Raw genomic sequence first — 26,758 nt, 5'->3', positions numbered from 1 at the left:
AATTAAGCGTCTAAGTATAATTATTTATAAAAATGGAAAAATTATTATTTTGAGGTTATCTTCTTAATTATTGATTAAATCAAAAAATTTTGTTAACAATATTTGTTTAGAACCACTTCAGGAATAGTGTTTATTAATAACATTTTTTGCTAACTTGAAAATTTAATTTCCCTCTGAATAGTATGCTACAAAAATGAATATTTTTGAGGTTATATCCTTATTGTTGATTTAATCAAAAAATGTTGTTAACAAAATTTGTTTAGAATCACTTCAGGAACAGTGTTTGTTAATACAATTTTTTGCTAACTTGAAATTTTAATTTCCCTCTGAATAGTATGGTATCAAAATTAATTATCTCGATAATTATTGTTTTTATCAAAAAATGTTTTAAATAAAATTTGTTTCAATTTCGATTTTTAATCAATTATCTTAATAAAAATTTTTTGCATCTCTATTAATTAAGCATCTAAGTGTAATTACGTATAAAAATGGAAAAATTATTATTTTGAGGTTATCTCCTTAATTACTAATTAAATCAAAAAATTTTGTTAACAATATTTGTTTAGAATTACTTCAGGAGCAATGTTTGTTAATAAAAATTTTTGCTAACTTGAAATTTTAATTTCCCTCTGAATAGTATGCTACAAAAATGAATATTTTTGAGGTTATATCCTTATTGTTGATTTAATCAAAAAATGTTGTTAACAAAATTCGTTTAGAATTACTTCAAGAACAGTGTTTGTTAATAAAATTTTTTGCTAACTTGAAATTTTAATTTCCCTCTGAATAGTATGGTATCAAAATTAATTATCTCGATAATTATTGTTTTTATCAAAAAATGTTTTAAATAAAATTTGTTTCAATTTCGATTTTGAATCAATTATCTTAATAAAAAAATTTTACATCTCTATTAATTAAGCATCTAAGTATAATTATGTATAAAAATGGAAAAATTATTATTTTGAGGTTATCTCCTTAATTACTAATTAAATCAAAAAAAAATGTTGACAAAGTTGGTTTAGAATTGTTTCAGGAACAATTTTTGTTAAAACAATTTTTGTCTAACTTGAAATTTTAATTTCCCACTGAACAGTATGGTGTTCTTTTAATTAAGATTTTCTCTGAGTACGAGTGGAGGGGGGAAATCGTTTTGTTACAAAAGTTCCGTGCCCTGTTAATTATACTCTGCAAGTCTAATATTAATGACGTCTTAAATGGCTTTAATATTCTAAGGGCAATTATTAAATATATTGAAATTAATAATAACAAAGGATGCACAATATCTATAAATAATCTCCTCAACCCACCACACATTCCTTAACTAAATTAAAAAAGGGTACTATTTTGTTTTAGATTCTTTTCACAAGAATTTTTTTAATACTTTCTATAACATCACAATGATTTTTTATTTTCTTCTATTAAATTTATCATTAATTATAAAAATAGGCCATCTATAAATGATATTATAAAGTTGGCTGTTAATATCTTTGGTGTATTTTAACATTTTTTAAATTCACATTAAAATAGTTATAAAACATGAATAAATAGAACGTAACTTAATCTAATCTATAAAATATGAAGCGTAGGTTTAAAATAAACCATACTTCTTCAAGGTTTCGTCTTTAACAACACATTCTCTTCTCTCATTGGTGTTTTGGTCCACGTCTTCCACACGCGTTGTAGGACTCGCCGGATTTTAGTTGATTTTAGTCTTTATCGCCTACTCGTTAACTGTTGTGGTGTTGGAGTTCGTTATATTAATTAAAAATGTACTTAATTAAATGAAATTAAATATAATTAGATGAATTAAAAGTTGATTTAAATTGAAATAATGAGATTCATTAAAAGAAATTTAATTACGATAGTTTTGGTTTTAAGTTTTTTGATAACGTTATCGCTTGGTGCTGAAGATTATTACAAACTTTTAGGAGTATCCAGGGATGCTTCTGATAAAGATATTAGAAAAGCGTTTAAAAGTTTAGCGCTAAAATTGCATCCGGATAAAAATCAGGTTTGGAAGGAATTAAAGTTATTTTTAGAGATTTTTAATAAAAAGTTTGCATTTTTAGGATGATCCAGAAGCTGATAACAAGTTTTCTAAAATTGCTCGAGCTTACGAAGTTTTAAAAAATCCTGAAGATAGAAAACATTATGATCTTTATGGAGATGATGAACACAACTTTAAAAGACCAACTTATCATAGTTATTCGTATTATCGAGACGATTTTGGGCTTTATGATGAAGATCCTTTAATTATTACTTTAACCAAAGCTGATTATGGTGTGTAATTATATTATTATTGTTTTGTATTTATTTTTAATTTGATTTAAATTTACCAAATTATTATATTTAATAATTTAGGCAACCCAACCTACAACAATGATTTTTTTTTTAAATATAGATTTTAACGTCCACGGCGATAATAAACCGTGGTTTATTAATTTTTATTCACCTCAATGTCATCATTGCCACGATTTGGCACCAACTTGGAGAAAATTATCTCAAGAAATGGAAGGAATAGTTCAATTAGCAGCTGTTAATTGTGCCGAAGATTGGTCTCTTTGTAACAAAATGGGCATAATGGCTTATCCAACATTAATATTTTATGAAAAAGAAGCGCACGTTGATGATGGGGAACATTACCAATTGGATAGGACGTTGGATGTTATGCAAGAATACATAATCTCTAAGCTTAATGTTGAAATAGAAGACATAATGGGTGATGATTGGAAAGAGGAGAAAAGGTTTAATGATGGGGTGTTGTTGTTTTTATGTTCTTGTAATGATATATGCCATGAAGATATTTTAAAGATTAAGGTGTCTGCAGCAATGGTAAAATTAATCACTAACTTTTAATTCCAAAATAAATTAATTTGTCCATGACTACCTTATAAATGAGTTTTCTAAAACAAAGAGTTAGTTTATAAAAATCATTATTCACTGGAAATCAACTTGATTTGAAACGTCAAAATTTCACAAGACGTCAATTTAATTTAATTTTTTTAGGACTTTCTAAGGATTTGATATTAAAAAAATTTAAACAAATTCCTTTTTTTATATGATTTAAGCATAAATTAATTAATTTTCGTAAAAAAACGTTTCATAAAATTGATATTTAATTTTGACATATTGTTGTGAAGTTGGTTACAGTTGAAACCTTAAGTTGGTAACATTGAATTTGTGTCACATTGACGTTTAAACTTTATTCAAAAATTTATTTAAAAAAATAAATTTATAGGATCAATTTCAATAGTAGTTGTGGACAAAGTATCATAAATAATGATACTGTTTATTTTTAAGGAAGGAATAATGCCTGTTGGTGATTTAAAAAACTCAAATCTTTGCGAATCTCACAAATCCTCGAGTATTTTATTTTATGAAAATGGTCAAGCTCATCCGATCGATGGATCAGATACGAAAGAGATTATTTCTAACATCTTAGAATATTTACCAAATCCCACACAAATAACAACGGAAAAATTTAAAACGATTCGGGAAAAACTTCGAAATGGTGATGAAAATCCATGGCTTATTTGTTTTTATGTTGGGTCAGCTGTTGATTTAAACCTACAAATTAAAAGGCTTTCGATTTCAATTCCAAATATAAATGTAGGAATGGTTCATTGTGGCCAATTCTCGTCTTTATGCCACAGTTTACATGTTTCGAAATATCCAACGTGGGGAATTTTAAAAAATGGTGGAGCATTTGAAATTCATCATGGGAGAGATGTTTTGCATGAAGTTCGATCTTTTGCTAAAGATGGTGTAAAATCGACTAATTTTAATGCTTTATCACCTGCTGATTTTCAAAATATTATTAAAAGCGGTAAGTTTAATGCTGACAAAATAATAGGTGTGACCTGAAAATAGGTAAATAAAATAAAATTCATTTCTTGGAATATGAGTGTGAAAATTTCCCAAAGTGTTAATAAGAGTGTCCTCTTTCCAATGAACAAACCCGTTTTGAAAAATAACTTTTAGTTTTTGAAAAAGCAATATTTGAAGTTTTGATAAAATTTTCGATGTTGGAATTTTCATCGATAATTTTCAAAATTCGCTATAAAATTAATCTCTTGAAGGATCCTTGTGGAAATACCACCAATTATTAATTAAAGCATCCTCTTTTTAATGCAACAACCCGTTTTGAAAAATCGCTTTTAGTTTTTGAGAAATAAATGTTTGAAATGATCGACAATTTTTTCGAGTTTTTGCAATTTCTGCCGATTAAGTTTTAAAAATTCGTATAAAATCCATTTCTTGGAATATGAGTGTGAAAATTTCCCAAAGTGTTAATAAGAGTGTCCTCTTTCAAATGAACCAACCCGTTTTGAAAAATAACTTTTAGTTTTTGAAAAAACAATATTTGAAGTTTTGATAAAATTTTCGATGTTGGAATTTTCATCGATAATTTTCAAAATTCGCTATAAAATTAATTTCTTGAAGGATCCTTGTGGAAATATCACCAATTATTAATTAAAGTATCCTCTTTTTAATGCAAAAAGCCGTTTTGAAAAATCACTTTTAATTTTTGAGAAATAAATGTTTGAAATCATCGACAATTTTTTCGAATTTTTGCAATTTTCGCCGATTAAGTTTTAAAAATTCGTATAAAATCCATTTCTTGGAATATGAGTATGAAATTTTCCCAAAGTGTTAATAAGAGTGTCCTCTTTCCAATGAACCAACCCGTTTTGAAAAATAACTTTTAGTTTTTGAGAAAACAATATTTGAAGTTTTGATAAAATTTTCGATGTTGCAATTTTCAAAATTCGCTATAAAATTAATCTCTTGAAGGATCCTTGTGGAAATATCACCAATTATTAATTAAAGTATCCTCTTTTTAATGCAACAACCCGTTTTGAAAAATCGCTTTTAGTTTTTGAGAAATAAATGTTTGAAATGATCGAAAATTTTTTCGAATTTTTGCCGATTAAGTTTTAAAAATTCGTATAAAATCCATTTCTTGGAATATGAGTGTGCTAATTTCCCAAAGTGTTAATAAGAGTGTTCTCTTTCCAATGAACCAACCCGTTTTGAAAAATAACTTTTCGTTTTTGAGATAACAATATTTGAAGTTTTGATAAAATTTTCGATATTGGAATTTTCATCGATAATTTTCAAAATTCGCTATAAAATTAATCTCTTGAAGGATCCTTGTGGAAATATCACCAATTATTAATTAAAGTATCCTCTTTTTAATGCAAAAAGTCGTTTTGAAAAATCACTTTTAATTTTTGAGAAATAAATGTTTGAAATCATCGACAATTTTTTCGAATTTTTGCAATTTTCGCCGATTAAGTTTTAAAAATTCGTATAAAATCCATTTCTTGGAATATGAGTGTGAAAATTTCCCAAAATGTTAATAAAAGTGTCCTCTTTCCAATACACCAACCCGTTTTGAAAAATAACTTTTAGTTTTTGAGAAAACAATATTTGAAGTTTTGATAAAATTTTCGATGTTGCAATTTTCAAAATTCGCTATAAAATTAATCTCTTGAAGGATCCTTGTGGAAATATCACCAATTATCCGGCTTTTCGCAAAATCGCTATCCGTTTCATCACTAACATTAAGTAATTTTTAGGTGATCCATGGTTTATTGATTTTTTCGCTCCATGGTGTCCACCTTGTCGTAGTTTAATGCCGGAATTACGAAGAGCAAGTTTACATTTTCAACCAGCTCAAATTCAATTTGGTACGATCGATTGTACAATGTACAGCGATTTGTGTGCAAAAGAAGGAATCAGATCTTATCCCACCACTATGATTTATAATAACAGCAAAACTCTTCATTATCACGGTTCTCCAAGCGAACATGGAATCGTTGAGTTTATAGAAAGCGTCATCGATGACGGTGTAATACATTTAGATGGTGATACGTTTTTGAAAGTTCTTAGAAAAGTTCCTACTGAGTTATGGATTGTTGATTTTGTGGCACCTTGGTGTGGACCTTGCCAAAAGTTAACTAATGAATGGAGAAAATTAGCTAAAGAGTTATCAGCTTTTTCTGAAATTAAAGTTGGATCAGTTGATTGTGTAGCTCATAATGATCTTTGTTCAGCTCAACAAATTCGGAGTTATCCTTCAATAAGATTGTATCCTTTTGGAAGTAAAGGATTAGAAACAGTGGCGTAAGTTAACAATAAAAAACTTGTAATAATAAATTGGGATAAACGTTTTAGAATGTACAATGGACATCGCGATGTAATGTCAATGAAACGTTGGGTAATAAGTTTTATGCCATCTTTAGTCGAATCATTTACATCTGAAGAGTTTCAACAACAAGTGCTTACAAAAAAATACGTTTTACCGTGGTTGATTGATTTTTATGCTTCCTGGTGTTCGCATTGTATTAATTTTGAGCCTAATTTTAATATAGTAGCAAGAGTAAGATTAAAGTTCAAGTTTTTCGTTTTTTTTTGTAATATTTTTTTTAGAAACTACAAGGAAAGGTGAGATGTGGTAAAATTGATTGTGACCCAGAAAATCATTTCTGTCGCAAACAAAAAATCTCGAGTTATCCTACCATTATGTTATATTTGTCTCCTAACCAAAGATTTGAAATAGATAGCCAAGTTCCTAAAGAGATTATATCTGAAGTATTTAAAATTATGGATCAACAAGGATTCAAAATGCGTGATGAGTTATAATCGTTCTATATTTTTTACAACAATATGTACAACTACGTAATACATTTATCAACTTAAACAAAAAATAAAGCTTTTTTATGGTAACCACAACCATGTTTCTTTTTTTACATTCTAACTTTGTACCATTTTTTAATGTATATTTGAAACTTCAATTCGTCCTTGATTAAAGTTCAACTTAAACATATCAAATAGTCGCCCAAAAACTCTACTGACGCGAAAATCTTGTAATTTTCGATTGATAACGGACGTCAAAATATTAGAAACTTTCGGTTCTATTTCCGGCCATAAAGTATCCAAAGCTGTTGGCGCCATTCTCGTGATTGCTTTATTAAAAGTATCTTCGAGATCTTGTTTATCCATTAAACCATAAAAATGATTCTAAAAAATATTTTAATAATCAAAACAATCTAACATTAATTTTTAAATTACCTTTATTTTTTTTAATTTCGGATGAAGATACATCGAAGCAACATAAAATGGTGGATAAGACATTGGGTCCACTCTTATATCCGATAAAGTTTCTATCGATAATTGATAAAGTTTAATCCTAGAAAAAAAAATGTTAAAAGCATAACATTATTTTTTGAATGTTTGATACCAAAAAGGACCTTTTCCAAAAATCGTAAAAGATTGCCCCACATTTATTGTGATATCATAAAACCCATCAATATCTAAGTTGGGAAAAGTGAGGTTGAGAACCAATTTTTTTGTTGGCATATCATAATTGAGGTCGTCCAAGCGGAACTTTGAAAGATGACGAACTCTAACATCTTCTACGTAACCCTGCAAACTAAACATTAAATAGTAACATATTCTGTTTGTGGTTTTTCCTGGACTCAATTTATCATTAAAAACTTTTTAAGTAACGCACGTTTATTTTTTTTTAAACCGAGTCATCCTATAATTAAACATAATTTATATGTTATTCCAGACTTGTTTACCAAGGAGTTAAAACACGTATTAAATAATCCTTTCCAACTCAACGATTTCGCAAAAAAAGTTCCTTTCACGTGCAAAAACACAATATTTTTACCGAATCTCGACCTAAATTTACCTGATTCGATATTATGATTCAATCGATATTGTTACACAATCCTTGATTTCTATTGAATGAAAATCATTCTTAATTCCTCCCGTTTACATTTTGAAATAATCAGAAAAAAGCTGGCTTTAATTGTACATTCAAAGCACGACTTAACGTATAACACTTACGACAATTCTTTATGCGTGATGTTAATGTCAATCTTGCGAATGGTGAGCGGATCAAGAATTGGTAACCCCAACTCCGGAATACCGGTAACCATGTATTTCCGGAATTCTTCTAGTAATTTTCGTATCCTGTCTGTGACGGTCATTGCGCCATTTACGACTGTTGTTAATGTTGTATCGAATACGTTTAAACCTGTACGAACAACACCTAAGAAAAAGTTTTGTTACGATTTATTATTAAGAATTGAATAGCGATTTTAATGCTTCAAGCCATTTTTTGATAGCTCAATTAGTTTAGGAGAAAAATATTCTTAAAGATAACATTGAAAAACTAAATTTAAAAAAAATCCGTTTTGTTGGGGTTGAGTTCAAAAATTAATATCTCCTTTATATTTAGAATCGAAGAAACGAAACTTTGTGGTTTAATTTAGAATTGAATGACGATTTTAATGCTTTAAACCATTTTTTGATATCTCGATTAGTTTAGGAGAAAAATATTCTTAAAGATAACATTGAAAAACTACAATTTAAAAAAATCCGTTTTGTTGGGGTTGAGTTCAAAAATTATTATCTCCTTTATATTTAGAATCGAAGAAACGAAACTTTGTGGTTTAATTTAGAATTGAATGACGATTTTAATGCTTTAAACCATTTTTTGATATCTCAATTAGTTTAAGAGAAAAAAATTCTTAAAGATAACGTTAAAAATTCATCTTTAAAAAATCCGTTTTTTAGGGTTATATTCAAAAATTAATATCTATTTTATGCTTAGAATCGAAGAATCGAAATTTTGTATCATTATTAAGAATTGAATGACGATTTTAATGCTTTAAACCATTTTTTGATATCTCAATTAGTTTAGGAGAAAATATTCTTAAAGATAACATTGAAAAACTACAATTTAAAAAAATCCGTTTTGTTGGGGTTGAGTTCAAAAATTAATATCTCCTTTATATTTAGAATCGAAGAAACGAAACTTTGTGGTTTAATTTAGAATTGAATGACGATTTTAATGCTTTAAACCATTTTTTGATATCTCAATTAGTTTAAGAGAAAAAAAATTCTTAAAGATAACGTTTAAAATTCATCTTTAAAAAATCCGCTTTTTAGGGTTATGTTCAAAAATTAATATCTATTTTATGCTTAGAATCGAAGAATCGAAATTTTGTGTAATTATTAAGAATTGAATAGCGATTTTAATGCTTCAAGCCATTTTTTGATATCTCAATTAGTTTAGGAGAAAAATATTCTTAAAGATAACATTGAAAAACTACAATTTAAAAAAATCCGTTTTGTTGGGGTTGAGTTCAAAAATTATTATCTCCTTTATATTTAGAATCGAAGAAACGAAACTTTGTGGTTTAATTTAGAATTGAATGACGATTTTAATGCTTTAAACCATTTTTTGATATCTCAATTAGTTTAAGAGAAAAAAAATTCTTAAAGATAACGTTTAAAATTCATCTTTAAAAAATCCGCTTTTTAGGGTTATGTTCAAAAATTAATATCTATTTTATGCTTAGAATCGAAGAATCGAAATTTTGTGTAATTATTAAGAATTGAATAGCGATTTTAATGCTTCAAGCCATTTTTTGATATCTCAATTAGTTTAGGAGAAAAATATTCTTAAAGATAACATTGAAAAACTACAATTTTAAAAAATCCGTTTTGTTGGGATTGAGTTCAAAAATTAATATCTCCTTTATATTTAGAATCGAAGAAACGAAACTTTGTGGTTTAATTTAGAATTGAATGACGATTTTAATGCTTTAAACCATTTTTTGGATATCTCAATTAGTTTAAGAGAAAAAATTCTTAAAGATAACGTTAAAAATTCATCTTTAAAAAATCCGTTTTTTAGGGTTATGTTCAAAAATTAATATCTATTTTATGCCTAGAATCGAAATTTCGTGTCATTATTAAGAATTGAATAACGATTTTAATGCTTCAAGCCATTTTTTGATATCTCAATTACTTTAGGAGAAAAATATTATTAAAGATAACATTGAAACACTAGATTTAAAAAAAATCCGTTTTGTTGGGGTTGAGTTCAAAAATTAATATCCACTTTATATTTAGAATCGGAGAAACGAAATTTTGTGGTTTTATTTTGAATTGAATGACGATTTTAATGCTTTAAACCATTTTTTGATATCTCAATTAGTTTAAGAGAAAAAAATTCTTAAAGATAACGTTAAAAATTCATCTTTAAAAAATCCGTTTTTTAGGGTTATGTTCAAAAATTAATATCTATTTTATGCCTAGAATCGAAGAATCGAAATTTTGTGTCATTATTAAGAATTGAATGGCGATTTTAATGCTTCAAGCCATTTTTTGATATCTCAATTACTTTAGGAGAAAAATATTATTAAAGATAACATTGAAACACTAGATTTAAAAAAAATCCGTTTTGTTGGGGTTGAGTTCAAAAATTAATATCCACTTTATATTTAGAATCGGAGAAACGAAATTTTGTGGTTTTATTTTGAATTGAATGACGATTTTAATGCTTTAAACCATTTTTTGATATCTCAATTAGTTTAAGAGAAAAAAATTCCTAAAGATAACGTTAAAAATTCATCTTTAAAAAAACCGTTTTTTAGGGATATGTTCAAAAATTAATATCTATTTTATGTCTAGAATCGAAAAATCGAAATTTTGTGTCATTATTAAGAATTGAATAGCGATTTTAATACTTCAAGCCATTTTTTGATATCTCAATTAGTTTAGGAGAAAAATATTCTTAAAGATAAAATTGAAAAACTACAATTTAAAAAAATCAATTTTGTTGGGGTTGAGTTCAAAAATTAATATCTCCTTTATATTTAGAATCGAAGAAACGAAACTTTGTGGTTTAATTTAGAATTGAATGACGATTTTAATGCTTTAAACCATTTTTTGATATCTCAATTAGTTTAAGAGAAAAAAAATTCTTAAAGATAACGTTTAAAATTCATCTTTAAAAAATCCGCTTTTTAGGGTTATGTTCAAAAATTAATATCTATTTTATGCTTAGAATCGAAGAATCGAAATTTTGTGTAATTATTAAGAATTGAATAGCGATTTTAATGCTTCAAGCCATTTTTTGATATCTCAATTAGTTTAGGAGAAAAATATTCTTAAAGATAACATTGAAAAACTACAATTTAAAAAAATCCGTTTTGTTGGGGTTGAGTTCAAAAATTAATATCTCCTTTATATTTAGAATCGAAGAAACGAAATTTTGTGGTTTAATTTAGAATTGAATGACGATTTTAATGCTTTAAACCATTTTTTGATATCTCAATTAGTTTAAGAGAAAAAAATTCTTAAAAATAACGTTAAAAATTCATTTTTAAAAAATCCGTTTTTTAGGGTTATGTTCAAAAATTAATATCTATTTTATGCTTAGAATCGAAAAATCGAAATTTTGTGTCATTATTAAGAATTGAATAACGATTTTAATGCTTCAAGCCATTTTTTGATATCTCAATTAGTTTAGGAGAAAAATATTCTTAAAGATAACATTGAAAAACTACAATTTAAAAAAATCCGTTTTGTTGGGGTTGAGTTCAAAAATTAATATCTCCTTTATATTTAGAATCGAAGAAACGAAACTATGTGGTTTAATTTAGAATTGAATGACGATTTTAATGCTTTAAACCATTTTTTGATATCTCAATTAGTTTAAGAGAAAAAAATTCCTAAAGATAACGTTAAAAATTCATCTTTAAAAAAACCGTTTTTTAGGGATATGTTCAAAAATTAATATCTATTTTATGTCTAGAATCGAAAAATCGAAATTTTGTGTCATTATTAAGAATTGAATAGCGATTTTAATACTTCAAGCCATTTTTTAATATCTCAATTAGTTTAGGAGAAAAATATTCTTAAAGATAACATTGAAAACTAGATTTAAAAAAATCCGTTTTGTTGGGGTTGAGTTTAAAAATTAATATCTCCTTTATATTTAGAATCGGAGAAACAAAATTTTGTGGTTTAATTTAGAATTGAATGACGATTTTAATGCTTTTAACCATTTTTTGATATCTCAATTAGTTTAAGAGAAAATAATTCTCAAAGATAACGTTAAAAATTCATCTTTAAAAAATCCGTTTTTTAGGGTTATGTTCAAAAATTAATATCTATTTTATGCTTAGAATCGAAGAATCGAAATTTTGTGTCATTATTAAGAATTGAATAACGATTTTAATGCTTTAAACCATTTTTTGATATCTCAATTAGTTTAGGAGAAAAATATTCTTAAAGATAACATTGAAAAATTACAATTTAAAAAAATCCGTTTTGTTGGGGTTGAGTTTAAAAATTAATATCTCCTTTATATTTAGAATCGAAGAAACGAAACTTTGTGGTTTAATTTTGAATTGAATGACGATTTTAATGTTTTAAACCATTTTTTGATATCTCAATTAGTTTAAGAGAAAAAAATTCTTAAAGATAACGTTAAAAATTCATCTTTAAAAAAATCCGTTTTTTAGGGTTATGTTCAAAAATTAATATCTATTTTATGCTTAGAATCGAAGAATCGAAATTTTGTGTCATTATTAAGAATTGAATAGCGATTTTAATGCTTCAAGCCATTTTTTGATATCTCAATTAGTTTAGGAGAAAAATATTCTTAAAGATAACATTGAAAAACTACAATTTAAAAAAATCCGTTTTGTTGGGGTTGAGTTCAAAAATTATTATCTCCTTTATATTTAGAATCGAAGAAACGAAACTTTGTGGTTTAATTTAGAATTGAATGACGATTTTAATGCTTTAAACCATTTTTTGATATCTCAATTAGTTTAAGAGAAAAAAATTCTTAAAGATAACGTTAAAAATTCATCTTTAAAAAATCCGTTTTTTTAGGGTTATGTTCAAAAATTAATATCTATTTTATGCTTAGAATCGAAATTTTGTGTCATTATTAAGAATTGAATAGCGATTTTAATGCTTCAAGCCATTTTTTGATATCTCAATTAGTTTAGGAGAAAAAAATTCTCAAAGATAACATTGAAAAATTACAATTTTAAGGTTGTGATGAGAGGGAAAGCTAAAGAATGCGATGGTACGATTATTTAAGTAGGAAAGGATGGTTACATACTTTTATGAAGAGGTACAATCTCGGTTACATTAAAGAGCTTCTGCAGAATTGTAATTTGATTAACAAAATAATTTCAGTTAAAGGAGAAAAATTTTAATCACAAATACATGAATGGCTTTCAAAAGTTATCATTGGAAAATTGAAAAGTTTAAGTTATTAAAATGTAAAGTCATTAATTTTACTTATAAGATTTCCACGGAAACGGAAGTTATAATTATAATTTTATTATATATATTATACTTTTTTTACCTATAGTTGATGAAGTAACCCTTCTTATAAGATTCATTAAAAGCGGTGCTGATCCGAATAAACCAGGTTTTTCATCGCACAGAACCGTCATGAACAAAAAAGCCATGATTATCACTTTCATCGTTTCGAATCGAAAATAACCAAACGAATGAAAAAAAAACTTAATTTAAAAACACAAAATTAATCTACATTTTACCACGCAACTATTCACTTTGAATACAAAATATAAACACCAAAGGAATTAACGGCATGAAATGCACACTCTACTTTTATAAGAGATTTTCAGATAGAAAATCCAAGGTTGACGTCCGATCGGTAAAAGTAGAAAATGCAAAAGATTGCGGCTGGTTATGATTCTGGTTGGTAACATTTTTCTTGCATTTCAAATATGTGTTTTAAACGTTGCGTCTTTTGGATAACTGATTACTTTTACTCTCTTCGCTGAAGCAACAAACAATTTCGTTTTCACTTACGGTATGCACACCTTACTTTTTAGAGTCAACCGCATTACGACAAGAACCTCTATATCTAGGCACGATTTCACTTACCTACATCGTCAATAAATTGAGGACTAAGAAAACTTTACTTACTTAAAGATTCATCAGTAATGTTGTTAATTGTATCATTAAAAAAGGAACTGTCGTTAATTTCTTGGTTTAATGATCCATGAAAAACTAATAAAAATAAAAAATATGAGAATAAAATCGGTTTTTTTGTTGTCATTGTTATAAAAAAAGGTCAAGATGTGTGGTGTCGTCTGGTTGTACAATACTAACATTAAAAATCGGATTACATGCAGGAAATTACAGGTGTAGAATCGAATCAAGGTCTATAATTAAATGCTAATTGTTGGGGAATTGACGTGTGGATCTAATTTTATAAAATAATTTAATATAAAACTTATAAAATCATTTTTATTTCAAAATATGTACCTATACATAAAATTAAATAGAAGCTAAATATTAAATTAATAAAAAATAGAACACATTATCGACAACATTTTCTTCTTCCATTCACTCTAACCTTGATCTTGATATAAATAAAAATTTAAATAAAGTATTAAGTTTTTTTGCTATTTATAATAATATCTTTAAAATCTTGTTGTAACTTTATAACCTACAAAAAAATAATAATAATTTTTTGTTTATTTATTTAATTTATCTTACTTCATTATTTTTTATTCTATTACACTTGAACACATCTAAATATTTCAACAATGGTAATGATAATGCAGCTTCCTTACAACTTTTAATGGTTATATTAACATCCCTAAAATCCAATTCTTTAATTTGCGTACAAGAATGAAGGATGGGCATTAATTTATCATCCGTTATTTTTTTCCAACCATATAAAACTAACCTAAAAAAATCATTTTAAATAACAATTAAAATTATTCATTATTTTTACTTTTCTAAACGTGGGCAACCAGCTGCTATATGCTCAAGTGCATCTTCTGGATCACTATGATGTAATCCAGCTGACATCTCTAATGATTTTAATTTAAAACATCTCCCCAACGATCGAAAACCTTTTGGTCTCACAGCGGTTCTTTCTGCCAAGTGAAGATTTTCAAGGTTTATGTTATATTTTGCCAGACTTTCGCAAACCTCTGACGCCATTACATGAGAATTACTAGCTAAAAATATGATTCACTATTACAAAATCGTTGTGATTAAACGCTTTTAACATACATAAATACAATTTTTTTAAACTAGAATTTCTTTCTAAACAGTCAATAACCGCTTGATTTGAAATAAAACATTGTACCAACTCTATATGGCTTAAATTGGTTAGATTTGTTAAAAATTGGAAGGAACCTTTACATTGGAAGAATGTTACATCTATAAAAAAGAAGATCTCCATTTAATTTACTTATTAAAAAAAAATTTATAACAAAAACCTTTTAGATTTGTACAATTTCCTATTAATTCCAATATATTCTCATTCCTACAATTTTCAAAATGTATAGAAACAAAATGCTCATTAAATTTAATCAGAACCTCTTTAACATATTCATTAAACAACTCTTCATCTTCTTCCTGTAGATCGGAATCGTTATAACAAAACCTATATTGTACTTCAAAGTGTTTAGGATTGTTGAGCTTTGTTAAATAATTCATTAGTAAGTTCTTATCCATGTTATACTAAACATAAAAACAACAAATAAAAATTAGCACAAAGAAATTCATCATTAACAAACCTTAAACTTCACTTTTTCATATAACACATTTTCATTTGAAGCCTTATTTAGGGCTGCACAGATCGTTGAACACGAATAGACTGATTTAAAATCCAAATATTTAAAGATATTCACCAAGATGTTATGCTGTGTAAACAAAAAAATAAATCTAACGCACTCTATACATCTTAAAACTTACAGGTAGAACCGAAAAATGATCTTCAACAGTCTCTGTATGATCCAATTTAATTTTTTTCTTCGGTGAACTCATTTCTGTGTTGAGGTTAAAAACTAAACATTTAAACGGAAGAATCTTACTAATTATTGTACAGTACCTATAATAACTTCGTTATTAACGTATATCTAATAAATTTTAATCTTGTAACCGTTTTAAAACGAATTTATTCAATTTTACGTTTTACTGTGTTTGTCTATTAGGATATTTGACAATTCTCCATTTTTTCATTTTTTGACAGTTTAATTTGACGTCATTAAATCATTATACCTAAAGTTTAATTTTACTAATAAAAATTAAAATTAAATAATAAAAAAATTAAATTATATATTAAATAATAAAGAGATTTAAAGTCACATTAAATTAAATAAATTTTATTTTATTTGATAAAAAAAACTTGTGTTATTTCTATATTAGGTACCTAATTTTAATTAGGACATTTGATTTAAAATAGGTTATGAAAGTAAAATTGGAAATTAAATCTGAAAATTGGAAATAATTTAGGGTGTTTAATGGAATAGAGTTATAATGGAATTAAAAATGAGTTTCTATGGATTACTGGAAATGTTTAAATTTGGATAAAATATTTTAGTGACATAACCTCACTTTTAAAAAGTTTTCATAAATAACTCTTAATTTTAGAAGCAGCTCAACTAAAGTGAGTAAAGGGAGTAATGGAATACAGTTATAATGGAATTAAGAAAGAGTTTCTATGGCTTATTGAAAATGTTTAAATTTGGATAAAATATTTTAGTGGCATAACCTCACTTTTAAAAAGTTTTCATAAATAACTCTTAATTTTAGAAGCAGCTCAAGTAAAGGGAGTAATGGAATGGAGTTATAATGGAATTAAGAAAGAGTTTCTATGGCTTATTGAAAATGTTTAAATTTGGATAAAATATTTTAGTGGCATAACCTCACTTTTAAAAAGTTTTTATAAAAAACTCTTAATTTTAGAAGCAGCTCAAGTAAATGGAGTAATGGAATTAAAAAAGGGCTACCTGGCTAATTTGAGATATATTTGATGTCTCTGTAGCATGATACGAAAGAAGAGTTTGAACTCCAAAACCCAATTAGATAACTCAATAACAACAACTCTTAAATTTAAAGATAAATATTTATTTATTAAAGCTATATTATTAGTTTTTAATTAAATTTGTTCTTTGGTTTAATACAAATAATTTTTTAATAATTATTTTTGGTGTTACTAAGTTGTGTAACAGGTCTTGGTGGTAAAGGGGGTCTTGGTGGGACTAAAGGAAGTGGAGGAGGTTGATCTGGAATTTCCACATTTTGTAGCTCCAACAATTGTAGGGCAATATCCATATTGGTGAGTTCTTCGAGTTCTTTTTTATAACTATCAGAAAAATCATTTTTACCTGCAAAAATACATTTTATTAATTTCTAAATAAAAGAAGGTAATAAAAATTGTGGTACCCAATAAAATATGTAATCCATCCATCCAATATTGAGCCATCTTTTCATCTTTAGCCAAAAAATGAATGTATGTATCACCTTCAAATTGCAAAGCAAATAAACAAGTTGAGTTTTTAACACTTAAAAAAAAATATTTAATTATTTTGTTATTGTAAATTATTATAAGTTGGTTAACATACATATTTTCTTTGTAGTATGGGCAACTTATTCCAATTATAAGATGTCTAATTGCTGAAATGTTGTAAACAATAGGCTGAAAAGCTTTGCGCACATTGTTGTTACAATCATAATAAAGGAGTTGTTTACAATTTTGAGAAAGTTCTACCGAAAAATATTGTTGTTTCTTCTAAATAATAAAATGAAGTGTTAATATCAGTATTGATAAATATAGAAAAGCTTACTTTAACTTCAGGTAATTTAGGAAAATCTTGCCCAGCTTTTAAAACGCTTAATCTTTGTTGTCGAACTAAATCTTCATTATCAGTACTAAAATGTTTTTTAAGAAGTTGTACACAAGGATTTTTATTTAAATTATTTTTCCAATTAATTTCAGCTTCTTTCTATAACTCAAAAATAAATAATATTAATAAAATAAGTTAATAAAATTGATTTTACCTCTAACGTGTTACAAACAACATTATAACTTAAAGTTTTCATTTGCTTTAATAGCTCTGCTAACGTTAACGGTTTCCATTCGAGAGTTCTTCGCACTTGTAACTCTAAAATATTTAAAACCTTATCAAAATCATCGGCTACGTGAGCTTGCATTTCTCTTCGCGTTTTTGATAACAACCACATCGTCCTGCAGAATAATTCCAAGAAAAAACCTTGTTTTAAACTTGTATTGAAAACTAATGGTTGAAAATCTTCACGTTTTTTATCAATTTTTGAACCAATTCGTAAAATACTCGCCAACATTTTTACTATTTTATCGGCCGAAATCGTTATTTTTGATTGATTTGCTAATTCTTCTAATTTAGATTGGTTGAAGTTCATTTCGTACATTCCAGCATAATAAACTGTTTTTGGAAAAAATAATGATTTAATTATTAATTAATTTTAACTTATATTACCCAAACATTCCTCAGTTAATTTACACACTCCTTCATCTACCTTTGGAAATGATCTAAGGGTTGATATGCTATCTCTCGAAGAAACACTTAAAAAACTATATCTGTATGAACTAAAAAGAAATGTGTTATTTTAATTCGTTTGGGAGGAAATTTTAAAATATACTCTTCAGAGGAACTTATAACTGTATCATTTGAACCCCATTTTCCTTTATAATTCAATGGGTTATCTTCTTGGAACTCGAGGATATCACTTAGACGATTCTCGGAATTTTCATTGCATTCGAATTGTTTTAAAATTTCTGGATCTGCTGATGTTACGAGTTTATCCATTAATCGACTTAAATAAAAAGATTATTAATTTGATCAAAAATGTGTTTTTATTTACCTTAAAATGTGACATTGATAAACATAAACTTCTTTACCAATAGCATCATTACATTTCTTTAAATCTTGAATTAAATGTTCAAACAAAACATTTCTAAATTCGGCGGAATCCATTTCTTTTAACATTTTCCATTTACCCTCATCTTTAACAACCGTTACAATTGAATTTAAAAGTTTTAACGGTTTTAATTGGAATTTCATTGATCTTAAACGACACATTGATATCAATTGTGTTATTGGAATTAAAGCTATCTAAAAAAAAGAAACCGCAAATGACTTTAAAAATTAATATGATTCAATTTTAATCATTTAAAACATCCGGTGTACTTACTTCTTCTTTGATATGGACTGAACATTCCCTAATAACCATTAATTGACACAAAATAGACATGATACATTCTAAAATATGTGGTCTTTCTCTTTTCAATTTATAGTCTAGAATCATTTCGTCAACTTTACAATTTTTTACTTCATCTATCATTTTTTCCACAATTGGCATGGGAAGTTCGTCAAGAAAACCGTATTTTAAAATTTGTAAAATCGTTTGATAACATACTTTTAAATTTTCTTTGTTGATTACTTCATCTTCAAGGATGTAATTGAGCAGATAAGTTTGATTTTGATATTGGACTAGATATTTTAGAAATAATTTATCGCTATTTTCTTTTGCTAAATCAGCGAAAGAAATGTTATAATTCCTAAATATAAAACTAAGCTTAACCGGAATCGATGTAACCAATTTTAATTCATCCCCATTTTGAACTGTTGAAAAATCTTCTATGTAATAATATTCTTCGATGTTCTTTGTGGGTTTATTTTTATTTTTTTCTGTGATTTCTTTTCGTTTTAATCCCCAAGAATCGCTTCCACTCTAAAAATAAATATATTATTTCATAAAAAAAATATTTTTTTGTACTTACAATGTTTTGACTTTCACAAATACCACAAATATTTTCAGCTAGAGATATTTTACTGTTTAAATTATAAAAAAAACTTTCTGAATTATAATGAATTGCCACTTTTATTATTCCAGCCATTATCGATTGTATTTAATATAATACTGATGTGACCTACTAAAATTCGTAACGTTTTTATATAAAAGGTTTTATAGTTAGTCGACACGTTTGATAAGCGTCGTTATCAACAACTCTGACACATACCTTGTGTGTTTATTTACGTAATGTATCCATATTTGCAGCAGGGTACGACACACACACAGACAAAAGGAAGTTTATTCATATATGATTAAAATTAATTCATTAAATATTTGCATTGATTACATTTTTATTTTAACACGTATAAAATTCAAATTTAAACGAATAAACAGTTTTTTAGCAAAAAGGTTTGTGTTAAAAGTCTCACTAGATAGAAAATAAAAGTGTATAAAGAAAAGAATTAGCAGTATTTAGTCCTTTTCTGGCCGGATTTAATCCTTTTTAAGTGGTGTCTAGTCATCTGGCATTTTGTTCCGATAGTATCTAGTCTTCCATTAAAGTTATTTAATAGAACTGGCAGAAGTCAGCAGTACCTTATTCTCTATTAACCTCATCCAGTGGTAATTAACAGTTCAGTGAGGTATACTTAGTTTCCTATCAGCAGAATCTAGTCTTCTGTCAGCAGTATTTAATCTTCTATGAACAGTATCTAGTCTCCCATTAAAATTATTTAATAGAAGTCTTCCGCTAGCAGTACCTTGTACTTTATTAAGCTTATCCAGTGTTAATTAATAGTGTCTAGTCTTCTGCAAGCAATACCCCGTCTTCCAGTAACAGTGTCTAGTCTTCAGTGAGGTGCACTTAGTCTTCTATCAGCAGCATTTTATCTTCTGTCGTCAGTATTTAATTTTCTATGAGCAATATCTAGTCTCCCATTAAAATTATTTAATAGAAGTCTTCTGCTAGCAGTACCTTGTACTTTATTAAGCTTATCCAGTGTTAATTAATAGTGTCTAGTCTTCTGCAAGCGATACCCAGTCTTCCAGTAACAGTGTCTAGTCTTCAGTGAGGTGCACTTAGTCTTCTATCAGCAGCATTTTATCTTCTGTCGTCAGTATTTAATTTTCTATGAGCAATATCTAGTCTCCCATTAAAATTATTTAATAGAAGTCTTCTGCTAGCAGTACCTTGTACTTTATTAACCTTATAAAGTGTTAATTAATAGTGTCTAGTCTTCTGCAAGCGATATCCAGTCTTCCAGTAACAGTGTCTAGTCTTCAGTGAGGTGCACTTAGTCTTCTATCAGCAGCATTTTATCTTCTGTCGTCAGTATTTAATTTTCTATGAGCAATATCTAGTCTCCCATTAAAATTATTTAATAGAAGTCTTCTGCTAGCAGTACCTTGTACTTTATTAAGCTTATCCAGTGTTAATTAATAGTGTCTAGTCTTCTGCAAGCGATATCCAGTCTTCCAGTAACAGTGTCTAGTCTTCAGTGAGGTGCACTTAGTCTTCTATCAGCAGCATTTTATCTTCTGTCGTCAGTATTTAATTTTCTATGAGCAATATCTAGTCTCCCATTAAAATTATTTAATAGAAGTCTTCTGCTAGCAGTACCTTGTACTTTATTAAGCTTATCCAGTGTTAATTAATAGTGTCTAGTCTTCTGCAAGCGATACCCAGTCTTCCAGTAACAGTGTCTAGTCTTCAGTGAGGTGCACTTAGTCTTCTATCAGCAGTATTTTATCTTCTGTCGTCAGTATTTAATTTTCTATGAGCAATATCTAGTCTCCCATTAAAATTATTTAATAGAAGTCTTCTGCTAGCAGTACCTTGTACTTTATTAACCTTATAAAGTGTTAATTAATAGTGTCTAGTCTTCTGCAAGCGATATCCAGTCTTCCAGTAACAGTGTCTAGTCTTCAGTGAGGTGCACTTAGTCTTCTATCAGCAGCATTTTATCTTCTGTCGTCAGTATTTAATTTTCTATGAGCAATATCTAGTCTCCCATTAAAATTATTTAATAGAAGTCTTCTGCTAGCAGTACCTTGTACTTTATTAAGCTTATCCAGTGTTAATTAATAGTGTCTAGTCTTCTGCAAGCGATATCCAGTCTTCCAGTAACAGTGTCTAGTCTTCAGTGAGGTGTACTTAGTCTTCTATCAGCAGCATTTTATCTTCTGTCGTCAGTATTTAGTCTTCTATGAGCAATATCTAGTCTCCCATTAAAATTATTTAATAGAAGTCTTCTGCTAGCAGTACCTTGTACTTTATTAAGCTTATCCAGTGTTAATTAATAGTGTCTAGTCTTCTGCAAGCAATACCCCGTCTTCCAGTAACAGTGTCTAGTCTTCAGTGAGGTGCACTTAGTCTTCTATCAGCAGCATTTTATCTTCTGTCGTCAGTATTTAATTTTCTATGAGCAATATCTAGTCTCCCATTAAAATTATTTAATAGAAGTCTTCTGCTAGCAGTACCTTGTACTTTATTAAGCTTATCCAGTGTTAATTAATAGTGTCTAGTCTTCTGCAAGCAATACCCCGTCTTCCAGTAACAGTGTCTAGTCTTCAGTGAGGTGCACTTAGTCTTCTATCAGCAGCATTTTATCTTCTGTCGTCAGTATTTAATTTTCTATGAGCAATATCTAGTCTCCCATTAAAATTATTTAATAGAAGTCTTCTGCTAGCAGTACCTTGTACTTTATTAAGCTTATCCAGTGTTAATTAATAGCAAGCGATACCCAGTCTTCCAGTAACAGTGTCTAGTCTTCAGTGAGGTGCACTTAGTCTTCTATCAGCAGTATTTTATCTTCTGTCGTCAGTATTTAATTTTCTATGAGCAATATCTAGTCTCCCATTAAAATTATTTAATAGAAGTCTTCTACTAGCAGTACCTTGTACTTTATTAAGCTTATCCAGTGTTAATTAATAGTGTCTAGTCTTCTGCAAGCGATACCCAGTCTTCCAGTAACAGTGTCTAGTCTTCAGTGAGGTGCACTTAGTCTTCTATCAGCAGCATTTTATCTTCTGTCGTCAGTATTTAATTTTCTATGAGCAATATCTAGTCTCCCATTAAAATTATTTAATAGAAGTCTTCTGCTAGCAGTACCTTGTACTTTATTAAGCTTATCCAGTGTTAATTAATAGTGTCTAGTCTTCTGCAAGCGATACCCAGTCTTCCAGTAACAGTGTCTAGTCTTCAGTGAGGTGCCCTTAGTCTTCTATCAGCAGCATTTTATCTTCTGTCGTCAGTATTTAATTTTCTATGAGCAATATCTAGTCTCCCATTAAAATTATTTAATAGAAGTCTTCTGCTAGCAGTACCTTGTACTTTATTAAGCTTATCCAGTGTTAATTAATAGTGTCTAGTCTTCTGCAAGCGATACCCAGTCTTCCAGTAACAGTGTCTAGTCTTCAGTGAGGTGCACTTAGTCTTCTATCAGCAGCATTTTATCTTCTGTCGTCAGTATTTAATTTTCTATGAGCAATATCTAGTCTCCCATTAAAATTATTTAATAGAAGTCTTCTGCTAGCAGTACCTTGTACTTTATTAAGCTTATCCAGTGTTAATTAATAGTGTCTAGTCTTCTGCATGCGATACCCAGTCTTCCAGTAACAGTGTCTAGTCTTCAGTGAGGTGCACTTAGTCTTCTATCAGCAGCATTTTATCTTCTGTCGTCAGTATTTAATTTTCTATGAGCAATATCTAGTCTCCCATTAAAATTATTTAATAGAAGTCTTCTGCTAGCAGTACCTTGTACTTTATTAACCTTATAAAGTGTTAATTAATAGTGTCTAGTCTTCTGCAAGCGATATCCAGTCTTCCAGTAACAGTGTCTAGTCTTCAGTGAGGTGCACTTAGTCTTCTATCAGCAGCATTTTATCTTCTGTCGTCAGTATTTAATTTTCTATGAGCAATATCTAGTCTCCCATTAAAATTATTTAATAGAAGTCTTCTGCTAGCAGTACCTTGTACTTTATTAACCTTATAAAGTGTTAATTAATAGTGTCTAGTCTTCTGCAAGCGATATCCAGTCTTCCAGTAACAGTGTCTAGTCTTCAGTGAGGTGCACTTAGTCTTCTATCAGCAGCATTTTATCTTCTGTCGCCAGTATTTAATTTTCTATGAGCAATATCTAGTCTCCCATTAAAATTATTTAATAGAAGTCTTCTGCTAGCAGTACCTTGTACTTTATTAAGCTTATCCAGTGTTAATTAATAGTGTCTAGTCTTCTGCAAGCGATATCCAGTCTTCCAGTAACAGTGTCTAGTCTTCAGTGAGGTGCACTTAGTCTTCTATCAGCAGCATTTTATCTTCTGTCGTCAGTATTTAATTTTCTATGAGCAATATCTAGTCTCCCATTAAAATTATTTAATAGAAGTCTTCTGCTAGCAGTACCTTGTACTTTATTAAGCTTATCCAGTGTTAATTAATAGTGTCTAGTCTTCTGCAAGCGATACCCAGTCTTCCAGTAACAGTGTCTAGTCTTCAGTGAGGTGTACTTAGTCTTCTATCAGCAGCATTTTATCTTCTGTCGTCAGTATTTAGTCTTCTATGAGCAGTATCTAGTTTACCATTAAAATTATTTAATAGAAGTCTTCTGCCACCACCACTTTATTTTCTATTACCCATATCTAATGATATACTAACACTTCTTCAAGCATTTGGTCATAAGAATTCTTTGTTAATGATCCTATTAGAGTCGTTGATACACCATCTGTCTCCTTATTACTTCTGGTTTCATTAGGAGTTCTCACTTCATCTGGTATTTTCCTTCTATTTTCTCTTTATTTTGTATTTGCCTAGTTTTTGTGTTTTTCTTTTTGTATTTTACTAGTTCCATTCTTTCTATTATTTGTATAATCTATTTAGTTTTATATTCTTGTTATTGGCATATTTTCTTCTTTCAGTTTTATTTCTCAATTATCAACTTGGTTTTGGTATTTTTCATCCTCGCATCATTTTGGCTATTTTCCTTCTAACTCTTAACACTCTCAGAGTAAGCAACTACATCACTGTCTTCAGATTTTTCGATTTTGACACTCTCTATTTCCTCATTCTGGATTCTTCATCTGACATTTTTTTGCAACTACTACATTCTGGTTTATTTCTAATTTCTTTCTTTATCTGTTCTTTATCTTTCTAGTTCTTGGTTTGTGTCTACGTTTTTAGCTTTTTTTTTGATACATTTCTTTCGGGCATTATTTTCGCCACTTTTTTGCTATTTTTGACACTCTCACTGCTAATCCAACCTTTTTTAACATTAATTCTGGCAATTAAAACTCAACATTTCTGACCCCTATAAACAAATGGGTGAATATATTTTCAAGTTTTAAAAAACACTTTGTAGCAAAAGTTATGCAACCAACTCAATAAATGCGACCTCCTTTCAGTAACTTTCGAAAAATCACTTCAAGTTCAACTTCCTCCCGTTACAGTCTTAAAATAGCACTTTGTTGATGAAATAAAAATTATCGTTGAATTAAAAAAGATGGTTATAAAATTATATTCGGTGTCTGATGGTCCACCTTCTTTGGCGGTTCGGCAATGTTTGAAAGCAATTAATTTGGATTATACGTTAATTAACGTTGATTTTGGTGCTGGAGATCATATGACAGAGGAATATGCTAAAGTAGGTCTATTAATTAATTAATTAACAAATTAAGAAGGAAACTTTTTTCATTTAGTTAAACCCACAAAAAGAAATTCCAGTTCTTGACGATGATGGTTTTTTATTAAGTGAAAGGTAAGGACGTTTCAATGTTAATTGAGTCTTATTTTTTGATTATAATTTTTAATTTTTTGTAGCAATGCAATTTTACAATATTTAGTTGAAAAATATTATGACGGAAATGATTTGTATCCAAAAGATCCTAAATCAAGAGCGATTGTAAATCATCGATTATGCTTCAACATGGCGTTTTATTACAGTTCTATTTCAGCTTATGTTGTATGTAAATCAACTAATTTCCTTTTTATAATTTACCTTAAATAACTACTTTTTAGATGGCCCCAATATTTTTTGATTATCAACGAACCCCTTTGAGTTTAAAAAAGCTTCATATCGCCCTGGATGTTTTTAACACTTATTTGAAAACTCTCGGCGCAAAATATTCCGCCAGCGGTTGTTTTAATCATATCTTTTTTAATTTTTATTTTCATTAATTTTTTTAGATAACCTTACTATCGCTGACTTTCCGCTTTGTACAGCTACGATGTGCTTGGAGGCGATTAATTTTGATTTTTCGAAATATTCGTACGTTTCGAAATGGTACGAGACTTTTAAGCGAGAAAATCCCGACTTGTGGAAAATTGCCGAAGAGGGAATGAAGGAAATTGCCGAATTTGAAAAGAATCCACCTGATTTGAGTCATATGGATCATCCTATTCACCCAATAAGGAAGGTTAAATAAGATTTTAATGCAAAATTATGTCATAAAAAAGTGTATTTCTGTTTTATATAAAATTATTTAATAGAAGTCTTCTGCCAGCAGTACCTTATACTTTATTAACCTCATCCAGTGTTAATTGACAGTATCTAGTCTTCTGCAAGCGATATCCTGCCTTCCATTAATGGCGTCTAGTCTTCTGCCGGCAGTACTTAGTTTTCTCTCCGCAGTATCTAGTCTTTTGTGAGGTGTACTTAGTGTATCAAGTCTTCTGCCAGCAAGGTTTAGTCTTCTATGAACAGTACCATTAAAATTATTTAATAGAATTCTTCTGCCAACAATACCTTCTCTTCTATTAACCCAATAAGGAAAGTTAAATAAGATTTTAACGCAAAATTATGTCATAAAAAAGTGTATTTCTGTTTTATACAAAAATAAATTAAATAAAAGTCTTCTGCTAGCAGTATCTTGTGCAGTACAGTGTCTAGTCTTCTGCAAGAGATATCCAGTCTTACAGTAACGTAATGTCTAGTCTTCAGTGAGGTGTATTTAGTCTTCTAGTAGCAGTATGTAATCTTCTGTCATCAGTATTTAGTCTTCTATGAATAGTATTTAGTCTTCCATTAAAATTATTTTATAGAAGTCATCTGCCAGAAGTACCTTGTACTTTATTAACCTCATCCAGTGTTAATTCACAGTATCTAGTCTTCTGCAAGCGGTATCCTGCCTTCCATTAATGTCGTCAAGTCTTCTGCCAGCAATGTTTAGTCTTCCATAAACAGTACCATTAAAATTATTTAATAGAATTCTTCTGCCAACAGTACCTTCTCATCTATTAACCCAATAAAGAAAGTTAAATAAGATTTGAACGCAAAATTATGTCATAAAAAAGTATATTTCTATTTTATACAAAAATAAATTAAAAAAAAAC

General features: G+C 28.3%; 5 protein-coding genes across 7 annotated transcripts; 2 read left to right on the top strand and 3 right to left on the bottom strand.

The window, feature by feature from the left end:
* The first annotated feature begins 1,564 nt into the window (after positions 1-1,564).
* LOC111417772 (dnaJ homolog subfamily C member 10-like) lies at positions 1,565-6,738 on the top strand. Its single transcript, XM_023050147.2, has 7 exons — positions 1,565-2,011; positions 2,070-2,280; positions 2,402-2,832; positions 3,301-3,826; positions 5,583-6,129; positions 6,181-6,385; positions 6,436-6,738. Exons 1-7 carry the CDS (start codon positions 1,832-1,834, stop codon positions 6,646-6,648), a joined length of 2,313 nt encoding a protein of 770 aa, XP_022905915.2. The 5' UTR covers positions 1,565-1,831; the 3' UTR covers positions 6,649-6,738.
* LOC111417773 (uncharacterized) lies at positions 6,639-13,965 on the bottom strand. 2 transcript variants are annotated; one of them, XM_023050148.2, is made up of 5 exons: positions 13,786-13,965; positions 7,861-8,065; positions 7,247-7,438; positions 7,078-7,195; positions 6,639-7,026 (listed from the first exon to the last, which is right to left on the bottom strand). In XM_023050148.2, exons 1-5 carry the CDS (start codon positions 13,916-13,918, stop codon positions 6,778-6,780), a joined length of 897 nt encoding a protein of 298 aa, XP_022905916.1. In that variant the 5' UTR covers positions 13,919-13,965; the 3' UTR covers positions 6,639-6,777. The 2 variants fall into 2 exon arrangements, with proteins under 2 accessions (XP_022905916.1, XP_022905917.1); XM_023050149.2 differs by lacking the exon at positions 13,786-13,965 and adding an exon at positions 13,196-13,704.
* A 126-nt stretch (positions 13,966-14,091) lies between these two features.
* Positions 14,092-15,834, bottom strand: LOC111417774 (F-box/LRR-repeat protein 20-like). Of its 2 annotated transcripts, none has more exons than XM_023050150.2 (8): positions 15,710-15,834; positions 15,574-15,647; positions 15,396-15,521; positions 15,096-15,339; positions 14,887-15,036; positions 14,603-14,831; positions 14,362-14,554; positions 14,092-14,311 (listed from the first exon to the last, which is right to left on the bottom strand). In XM_023050150.2, the coding sequence occupies exons 2-8, from the start codon at positions 15,643-15,645 to the stop codon at positions 14,255-14,257; spliced, it is 1,071 nt and encodes a 356-aa protein (XP_022905918.2). In that variant the 5' UTR covers positions 15,646-15,647; positions 15,710-15,834; the 3' UTR covers positions 14,092-14,254. The 2 variants fall into 2 exon arrangements, with proteins under 2 accessions (XP_022905918.2, XP_071055396.1); XM_071199295.1 differs by having other exon boundaries at positions 15,574-15,709; positions 15,761-15,825.
* An 873-nt stretch (positions 15,835-16,707) lies between these two features.
* Positions 16,708-19,750, bottom strand: LOC111417775 (engulfment and cell motility protein 1-like). Its single transcript, XM_023050151.2, has 10 exons — positions 19,424-19,750; positions 18,835-19,374; positions 18,505-18,755; positions 18,283-18,456; positions 18,120-18,229; positions 17,662-18,065; positions 17,448-17,606; positions 17,226-17,392; positions 17,047-17,165; positions 16,708-16,988 (listed from the first exon to the last, which is right to left on the bottom strand). Exons 1-10 carry the CDS (start codon positions 19,538-19,540, stop codon positions 16,795-16,797), a joined length of 2,235 nt encoding a protein of 744 aa, XP_022905919.1. The 5' UTR covers positions 19,541-19,750; the 3' UTR covers positions 16,708-16,794.
* On the top strand, positions 16,848-25,931 carry LOC111417776 (GST-containing FLYWCH zinc-finger protein). Its single transcript, XM_023050153.2, has 6 exons — positions 16,848-16,939; positions 24,832-25,070; positions 25,126-25,184; positions 25,247-25,388; positions 25,445-25,562; positions 25,613-25,931. Exons 2-6 carry the CDS (start codon positions 24,930-24,932, stop codon positions 25,849-25,851), a joined length of 699 nt encoding a protein of 232 aa, XP_022905921.1. The 5' UTR covers positions 16,848-16,939; positions 24,832-24,929; the 3' UTR covers positions 25,852-25,931.
* The last annotated feature ends 827 nt before the right edge of the window (positions 25,932-26,758 follow it).

The sequence above is a fragment of the Onthophagus taurus genome, chromosome 10, assembly GCF_036711975.1.
Source record: "Onthophagus taurus isolate NC chromosome 10, IU_Otau_3.0, whole genome shotgun sequence".
Classification (NCBI taxonomy): domain Eukaryota; kingdom Metazoa; phylum Arthropoda; class Insecta; order Coleoptera; family Scarabaeidae; genus Onthophagus; species Onthophagus taurus.
This window is presented reverse-complemented; position numbering and strand designations above follow the sequence as displayed.